The following is a 9236-nucleotide window of genomic DNA, read 5'->3' on the forward strand; positions in this document are numbered from 1 at the left end:
ATATTAATGAGAGCCGCCGGCCGGAGCACAAGCAGGCCCCGACAGGAAGCCGTAAAGGAACATTTAATTGTGACCCTGACAGTACGGCGCACGCTCGGCGTCATGACGCCGGCCGGCGTCTACGCCGAGGACATGCCGAACGGGCGCCGTTTCAAATGTGACCTAAGCATAACACACCAGCTTCGCAGGCACGCGGCGCGGCGGCAGCTGCATATATTACAACGAACGATCGCGACCTGTTACACCCAGCCTAACTGTGAACGTTGCTAGCATGCTCATAGTTATGTATTGAACTGTAATGATATTACAATGGCAGGACTCTGTGTCTCTCACAGCGAAAGTAGCAGATAAGCTAACAGTTTCCTGAAATGTCGTTGCCGTAGGTTATCCTGGCGGGTCTGTTCGACATGCACCGGGCGGACCCCGAGGGCCGGGCGGGCCCGTGTAGCGAGCTGTCCCCCGAGGGCGTGGAGAGCCTCGAGGCCATGCTGTTCGCCGTGGAGAACGTCAACGCCGGCGGGCTCGTGCCCGGAGTCACCTTCGGTGAGTACATCTTCACAACTCTTTAGACTAGCAGTCAATGGCTACAGATTGTACTGCCTAGGAGCAACTTTTTACGGTGTTGCTCAATGCGAAGCCAAATGACCACTTCTAGGCATTTATCTAGGTAAAGACGCATGACTATGCCAAAAGATGGCGGTGAGTGTTAAGTAAAAAAATAGCTAAAAAAAAGTCTCAGGTTGAAATAGATGCAGGGTTTCAAATTTTAGATGTCAAAGAAGACCTTGACCCTCTAGCTAACATGGCGGCTTGTGCATACGCCGTAGTCATGCGATGGCTGACACCATGACAGGACCATGTACTATCTAAGGGTGCAAGATGAGAGCATTAAGAGATTATGGAAGACAGGAACTCTTAGAGAGAGAAAGTAAGTCACAGTAGTGTGGGCTAGCCAGAAGATGACCGAGATGTACTGAATCCATTTCCAGGCGTGCAGGGTTACGACACGTGCGGCCGGGCGGACATCGCCGTGAAGCGGTGCGTGGACTTCCTGTCGTCTGTCGGCATGGACAACATCGACCCTGATGACTGCGAGAGCAAGGAGAAGATAGTGCTCGGTTCGTACACGTAGATTCGTCTCTGAACTGTAATCTTAATGTTCAATTTACAATTAACAAAATTAACAAATATTATCGTAGTCTGTAATGCTGTTTTTGTTCAAAAGATATTGATTGTCATCAGAATAAATCTTAGTATGACGCTTTCTTCGGCGGGAGGGGGGGGGCTTAAGCCTTTGGTCCCATGTATGGGGACCCCTGCATGTTAAGAACCCAACACACTTATCGGGAAGGGCAGGGGTCATCGGATGTGCTCTGTCGAAAACCTGAGCAGTGCATATTGCACTACTGTAATTGAAAGAAAAACACAAAAACCTAAAGAATCGTGAATCTATGAATCTAAGACAGCATTTACCATAACAACACTGCTGAGGTTTTGTGCTTCGCATGTAGGGCCGTCCAGAGAATCTCCTCAGTTTGCGACCGTTCTACGACGATCATACGACGATCGTACGACGAACGTGGCTTACGTTTATATTCTGTTCCTCTCGGCAGGTGTTGTGGGTCCCAACCTGGACAGGGAGGCTGCGGAGGTGGCGCGCGTTCTCCGCGCGGTGCGGCTGCCTCAGATCAGCCCCTCCGGTTCCAGGCTGTCGGCGTTCGAGAGGGACGGGCACTCCTTCTTCCTGCAGTCAGCACCGTCCGCGGGGTCAGCCGCACAGGTAAGAAAAAAAACCTTTTCTCCAACTTTAGGTGTTGTTAACCCAGAATCAACTTTTTTTTGGAGGGGGGAGGCACTTTTCATTCAGTGATATAAAGAACACAGTTCTCGGATAAAAGAGACGTTTGTGCTATTTCAGAGTGCCTGATGCAGTATCTTTAGGAAAAAAATTTCACCAGTCATTCGTATGGTATGGGCTGAATCTTAGAATGGTCTTTTACTTGCTCCCAAAGGCTTTTCGTAGTGCATAGAACTTTTAATGACTTACATTGTGTGTTTTCTGTCACGATAATTGAAAGACAAGTCTCTCAGGAAGCTTGGATTGACAAGATATATTTTCATTTCGATTCCAGGGCGTCCTCCAGCTCGTTCAGAAGCTTGGATGGACGTACGTGTCGCTGGTGTCGTCGGACGACAGTTTCGGCAACCAAGGCTCGCGGGCGTTCCGCGTGGCGGCAGAAGAGGCCGGCGTGTGCATCGCCGTCTCCCAGAGGGTTCAGAACGACTCCACGGAAAACCTGCGGCGCACGTTCGACGAAAAGGTGATCGACCGTCTCCTGAACAAAGCCGAAGACGGCGCCAGGGGCGTGGTGGTCTTCGCGACAGAGAACGTGCTGGACGCCCTGTTTTACGCGGCGGCGAGGAAAGGCGCGCGGCGGCTGCAGTGGATCGTCACGGGGACGCCGCCGGAGAAGATCCGGGCCGCCGAGTTGTTCTCAGCCGCTCGGGGGCTCATCGTGGTCTCGCCGTCCCCGGACATAGCGCAGATCGACGTCTTCAAGCACAGCTTCGTGAACTTAGACCCGTACAGCAGGCAGGAGAACCCGTGGTTCCAGGAGTACTTCATGGAGACCAATCAGTGCGCGCTGGACATGTTCTCTGACGAGTTAAGGTTCACGAAGTTCTCGGGCTACGATCTGTGCGACAGGAATTCCAAACGGGTGATGGAGAGCACGCTAAAGGGCAGGGACACTGCCACTCTGGACCACATATCCTTCACCATAGACGCTGTCTATGCGTACGCCTTCGCGCTGAAGAAAGCGCACGAGAAGCGCTGCGGAGGAGCGCCCGGCATCTGTAACGAGCTGCTCGAGTTTTCACAGAGAAAGATGTTCCAGTTCCTGAAAGCCGTGAACTTCACGAACTTGGGCGGGAAGAAAATCCAGTTCGACGGTCTCGGCAGCGCGATTGGGAAGTTCAGCATCTTCAACTACAGACCGACTGACATGTCCAACATCCGGGCCAGCACCTTTCAGTTTGACGTGGTAAATATTGTGTTAACCTCTCTCGCGCTAAAAAGAGCCAATAGGTAAACGTAATGATATTTTGGACACAGCCTTTTCAGTAAATAGGAGAGTGCATTACGCCTCTCCCCTGGACATGGTGTTTTATTAGTATTTTCGTGTATGTTTTGCAAAAGATGAATAGATTGACATGTACCGTGCATATTGTCACGTTTATCAAATAGTAGGTTTATACTACACAACAAGTTAGCGTGCTACTTGAAGTTCTAAATCCTGACTTAATTTGTCGTTTTACCCCTGCTCCAGGTGGGTACCTACATGGATGACCGGTTGAACCTCTCAGGAGAGGTATCAGACCTTTTCATGAACACCGACGACGGCCAGTCGGTTAGCTCGGCGTGTGAGGAGTCCTGTCAGGGCTGCCAGGTGCAGTCCAAGAACGCCAAGAACGACACCACCACGGACGGCTACGCCAAGCCCGAAAAAGCCAAGATGGTCATCCCAGCCCTCATCCCGATCCACGAGAGGGGCCCGACTCCCTTCACCTGCGGGACTATCGACGAGAGCGGGGTGACGCAGGCAGAGGCGTTTCTCTACGCCTTGAACAAGATAAACAAAGACGGCGCCATCTTGCCGTCGGTTAAGCTGGAGGCAGTGATCATAGACACGTGCCAGAGCCCGCTGAAGGCCGCCCGGGACGTGGCGAACTATCACAGCAGCAGGGACGGGATGTCCGATCCCATGGTCGGGTACGTCAGCGGCGGGAGCCCCGATATTGTCGGCGACGTCGGGAACGTGCTGGACCAGTTTCAGATCCCGCTGATCAGCACGGGGCCCGTGGACAACATGGGGAAGTACAACGTGTTGAGCATGTCTCCCGCGGAGGACACTCAGATCAAGGGACTGGTGAGCGTGTTAGACAAGCTTGGGTGGGCGTACGTGTCCGTGGTTGCGTCCGACCAGCACTACTGGAGGAAGAAGGCCAAAGTGTTCGAAGAAATGGCGAACAAGTTCGGCATCTGCATCGCGGAGTTCTTGATCCTGTCCCGCGGGAGCTCGCTCGCGCAGTTCGACTACGCCGTCAAGGTTCTCGCCAAGAGGGCCGGCGCGCGAGCCGTCATCGTCTTCACGGATAGGGACCACACCTGGGAGGTCGTCCGCGCCGCCAAACGACTCAACCTCGCCGGGGACTTCGTCTGGGTCGGCGGCCGGTCCATAGAAGACCTCGCGTCGCGGTGGACGGAATCGGGCATCCGAAACGCCATCGTGGTCACCCCACAGAAGGTCCAGACCCCCGGTTTCCAATCACACTACGAGAACTTGAATCCGAAAAACAACCGGAAGAACCCATGGTTTAAAGAGTTCTGGGAAAGCCGCTTCCAGTGCTTCGTCGACGACGCAGCCGAGCACCAGATGTGCTCGGGACACGAGAAGCTGGCGGGCACATACAAGGAGGACTCGGTTCCCTGGTACACCATCACCGCCGTCACCGCTCTGGCACACGGTCTTCAGAACGCGATCAAAGGAGTCTGCGGGGCGACGAAGACCATGTGCCCGCAGTGGACCAACCTGGTGGGCCGGGGGCAGATGGTGTACCACACCACGCGGAACCTCACGGCCGTCAAGACCGAGCAGGGAGAGTTCTTCCGATTCCGGTCGGACGGGACCGGTGACGTGGGGCTGGACATCATGAACCTGCAGAAAGTCAGGAGCAACACCAACAAGTTGGTGAAGGTAAGGTGCTGTTGAACAGACGTTAGTGTAGGGCTAAAGTAACACCTACTGACAGGCATACGTTTAACAGCAACACCAAAGCAATTTTCAATTTCTTTGCACTTCTTGAATGTCGAAATCTAAGCTCCACCCCCACCCCCAGTTCTAGCCCGTCATCTAGGAGTCTTGAGTTTTTTTCCGTATTTTGTACCTACTACAGTAGATACAATGAAATGTATGCATGTATGTGCGACTGACGTACGCATGCACAACTTTCACCTCAGTGAACATGTAATCATTGAAATTGTTCGTAATGTTAGTTTCACTATCAACGTCCATGGTATTGTTCTTTCCTCCCGTACTCTATCACGTGTTAGTCTCAGCTAAGTGGGACCCACATTATTTCACTTGGATGTGTCTCCATCTCGTACACGGTCGTCCCTGACAGTACATGTAATTGTATACAGCCCCTACAGCACATTTATGACAGAGAGTCCCACTCAGTACACTATATCGTCCCTGGTGGCACATTTCCCCTACAACACGGAAGGCACGACGCACGCCTGATCAATTTGCTGTGATTTCCGGAACGCCCATAAAAGACTGCCCTTTTCAGACACGCGGGTTCTGGAAGCACCGAGGGATCTCCCTTGACGCGAATTCTGTCTCCTTGTCACCGGGGTACCGGCTTAGTCAAGATCGGGCGCAGCATGCGTGGAACAAAACTGTCAGAAACAATTGGATATGCCGTCTGTCTAGAATGAAAAGTACTCTATCTCGGTTTCATTCTTGTGACTTTGTCGCAAAAGGAAGCTCACATTGAACACTGAAGATTAGCAGATAACCACGAAGAGCAAGCAATGTAACTAATATAACTCGCAGGCAATAGTTAATGGAAAATTTAGACTATCTTCCATGCGCATTCTTGACCGTTTGGTGGTTTATTAGTAGTGGGTTATCACTTCTGTACTTCTCTCCAGAACGTACCGTGAAAAATCTGGGTTTCGCACAGGCGTAGTACGGTCTGCCGACCTCGACGTGCCTCTCCTTGGTGCTGAATTCCCGGCATACGGACGTAAAGCCATCCCTCTGGTTCCCCCTGTTTTAGGCTTTTCAAAAATGATTGATGTTCGGTTCCACAGCTCTTGAACTCTTACAGAATCAATACCAACACGAAATAAAAGGTATCTCCTTCCCTAATTGGTCTCTAAATCGACTAGACATCCTAATCCCGCCTCGCCGGGTCGTGAAGGGTCAAGTTGTGGGGTATTGATTTACCTACAAACACGGTGCGAAGAATTGGCGACGGGGCGATTCTCAAGTGTCCCGCTGACATCACCTTATCGCTTGAATCAGTCACCGTCTTCTTTCCACAGCACCAAGGTGTCAGGTCCTATATTTCTTTAAGGGCAAGACATCCCCCAGCTCCTCCCGTGTAGATCTTTATCGGTCTCTGGAGAAACTAAGGAGAATCAAAGGCGACAAAGACGTGGAAGGCTCGATCCTAGCAGGACGTCAAGCGTCTTCCTCTAAGCTTGAAATCAATCACTTCGAGTGGCAGGGATTTCACCCGAAAAGTTCGATTGCTGCGAAAAGTTTTTTTTTTTGCACTTCGATTGGGTCCAATTGTCGTGATGGTCGCTGGATTTGTGTGCGCACTGGTAACTCGATTAGGTCATTTCCAAGTTCCAACGTGGAATGAATTGGGTCTCGCTAACTACCTTCCCAATATAATGGGACCACAAGGATGGGTGCACCTTGATAATAGAGAGGATGCGGGATTTAGTGTTATTTTGATACCCTGAATTTTGCGTTGCATTTTCGGACGAATCTCTGCCAAATACATGCCTCCAGAAAATTGATCGATCTGCACAGAATGGATTGTTTATGTTAAGGGTCAAAAGACTACCCCCGTCGCTTCTCTCTTTTTTCTAACATACCGTTTTATTTCCCGCCCACAGGTCGGGGAATGGCACCACACACTCAAACTGCAGCCGGAGGACCTGAAGTTTTACCGCGGCAACGGAATCCAGCTGGCTCAGCCAATCAAATCCTTCTGCGACCAGGTCAGACTTTGATTGACAGCTGCTTTCTATGACTTGTTCCGTTTTACATTCTGTACACAAACACAACCGCCTCCTTGTTATAAAGTTCAGTTGATATTATGCTGATATTATGATGTTTGTATGAGGCAAGCTACAACGGGGTATTAAAAAAAAGCCTCTCCCTAACGTGTACAGATCTACTACTAAATCACCTTACAGAATAGTGTCGGAAGGTTTTATGGGGTATTCAGGGTTTCAAAAGCTATAGGTCATTAGAATTATTGCATTACTGCTTTTAAGGTCTTGTACCGCTCCTTTCGTAATGCCATTACCAGCAGAGCTCTAACGCGCCGATTGAGCTAAATGTCCCATTACACGTGGGAAAAGTCAGGTGTAAAGTGAACTTTGTGGTCGATTTTAATCTTCCAAGGTCAATATGGACTTGTTGATCTCCCAAGTACGTTAGACCGTTAAGTTGTTTGTCAGAAGGACAGTAAAGGCAGGCCAAATGGGAGGTAATGTTGTGATGCGAATTCCCTGTACATTTCGTGGTTATGTCGTCGTGAGGTAAGAGGATAAACCAAACATGAAATACTTAGTTTGAAATGATACTAGTATGCATCTCAGGTCTTTCCTATTTGGCAAAGCCAAAGACTAGCATGAGCGAATTATCATGCAACAGGCAAGCACTAAACAATGTTGTGATGCGAATTCCCTGTACATTTCGTGGTTATTATGTCGTCGTGAGGCAAGAGGATAAACCAAACATGAAATGCTTGTTTGAAATAATATGCATCTCAGGTCTTTCTCATTTGGCAAGGCCAAAGACTAGCATGACCGAATTCTCATACAACAGGCAAGCACTAAACAAGAGATGAAAAGTGTCATACAAAGATGTATCCTTTGTGCCACAGGTCTGCCAAGAATGTTTGACCCAAAACCTGACCGGACGTTTCACCGGGGAGCCGCCAGAAGCCAACCCGTTCGAAAACGTCAAGACGATGTGGGGTGTGTCGGCCATGATCATCTCAGCGCTTGGTACGGTCCTGGTCCTCGCCATCTACTTTAAGGCGCAACTGCAGAAGCCCTTCCACAACAACATCGCCTGGTCCCTGGGCCATATCCTGCTCCTGGGCATCTTCATGCTGTACCTGACGAGCTTCGTCTACGTGCTGGCCCCGACTGCGACCATCTGCGGGATTCGGAGGTTCGCGCTCGGGGTGAGCTACGTGGTCTGCCTGTCTGCTCTTCTCTCGCACGCCATCTACGCCTGGATCCGCGGCGTGCGAAAGGAAGAGTCGCCGTGCGAACTCGGGATCGAGAAGAAGATGCTCCTCCTGCTGGTGGCCCTCCTGGTGCTGGTGCAGGTGCTGCTGAACATGGAGTGGTTGCTGGCTGATCCTCCCAACGCCACTATCCTCACGCAGGGGGAGTCCGCCACGTGGGTCTGTAACGCGCTCACGCACGATCACCACCTCATCTCCTTCATCGTCTCCCTCCTGTACGCCATGGTCCTCGTCCTGCTCACCACCCTGGCCACCACCAAGGCGTGGCTGGTCAACAGGAGCAGGGACACCCTCTGTGCGTGCGTGGCGGCCATCTCAGCCATCCCCAGCTGGCTCCTGTGGCTGGCCATCTACACCAAAGCCGACATCCACACCAGGGACATTGTCATCTGCTACAGCGCGTCCTTCAACGCGACCCTGTATCTCATGGTCATCTTCCTGCCCAAGCTGAAGGTGATCCAGAGCCACTGTTGCAAGAGTCAGAAGGAGAACGGCGCGGTGGACATCAGGAGGTACCGGGAAACCCTGTGGATATCTGCCAACGGTCACGTCAACGGGTTCGCGCCTAAAGGTACGAGACAAGCAAGTAGGTATCCATTCTTCTGTACCGTAGATGTCGTGGATTGTTGTAGTTACCCACATAGTTGTACTGTCACGTGCACAAGCGTTCGACATGCACAAGCGTACTGTCACATGCACAAGCCAATGATAGATATCGCAGTTGTTACGTAAATCTTTACTTTGTACTTATTGAACGTGTTGTGCCGTCTTTCTTGTGTATGTATCGAAAATTAGTACATGTAAAATTTTGACCATGTAATTCCTTTGTTTTCAAAGGCAGTTTTCAATATTAGCTATAGAAATAGGTAAATGTATGTCAATTACTTCGCCAAGCTAAAGCCCTTCAACAGCACACGCTATTTTGGAATAATACGCAATGAAATCTGACACTAATGTGAAAATGATGTTTTGTTCTCAACACACAAATACACACTTGTCCTTCTGTGGATGTTTTGTACTTTATGGAGTAGTTTGCTTTTTCACTGATCTTTGATCTTTTCACTGGTTTTCTGCAGGAGACACAGACAACAGTGACTACGACTGTCCAGACCCGGAGGATGGAAAGCTATAGACAAGATACAACATTAAGCCCTAAACCGTGCCACAAC

General features: G+C 50.5%; 1 protein-coding gene across 2 annotated transcripts; it reads left to right on the forward strand.

The window, feature by feature from the left end:
• The first annotated feature begins 378 nt into the window (after positions 1–378).
• Positions 379–9236, forward strand: LOC109463280 (metabotropic glutamate receptor 3-like). Of its 2 annotated transcripts, none has more exons than XM_019760023.1 (8): positions 379–543; positions 990–1118; positions 1614–1780; positions 2133–3044; positions 3330–4757; positions 6698–6802; positions 7696–8653; positions 9144–9236. In XM_019760023.1, exons 1-8 carry the CDS (start codon positions 408–410, stop codon positions 9197–9199), a joined length of 3891 nt encoding a protein of 1296 aa, XP_019615582.1. In that variant the 5' UTR covers positions 379–407; the 3' UTR covers positions 9200–9236. The 2 variants fall into 2 exon arrangements, with proteins under 2 accessions (XP_019615582.1, XP_019615591.1); XM_019760032.1 differs by having other exon boundaries at positions 7696–8638.

Source organism: Branchiostoma belcheri, unplaced genomic scaffold (assembly GCF_001625305.1).
Source record: "Branchiostoma belcheri isolate BF01 breed outbred unplaced genomic scaffold, Haploidv18h27 scaffold1, whole genome shotgun sequence".
Classification (NCBI taxonomy): domain Eukaryota; kingdom Metazoa; phylum Chordata; class Leptocardii; order Amphioxiformes; family Branchiostomatidae; genus Branchiostoma; species Branchiostoma belcheri.

What these genes read in the sequence shown, in the direction of transcription:
- LOC109463280 (XM_019760023.1), top strand. Translation starts at nt 408, where the DNA reads ATGCACCGGGCGGACCCCGAGGGCCGGGCGGGCCCGTGTAGCGAGCTG. An exon ending in GCACCTTTCAGTTTGACGTG is followed by an intron (nt 3,045 to 3,329) that starts GTAAATATTGTG and finishes CCCCTGCTCCAG; the next exon opens with GTGGGTACCTACATGGATGA. An exon ending in TCAAATCCTTCTGCGACCAG is followed by an intron (nt 6,803 to 7,695) that starts GTCAGACTTTGA and finishes TTTGTGCCACAG; the next exon opens with GTCTGCCAAGAATGTTTGAC.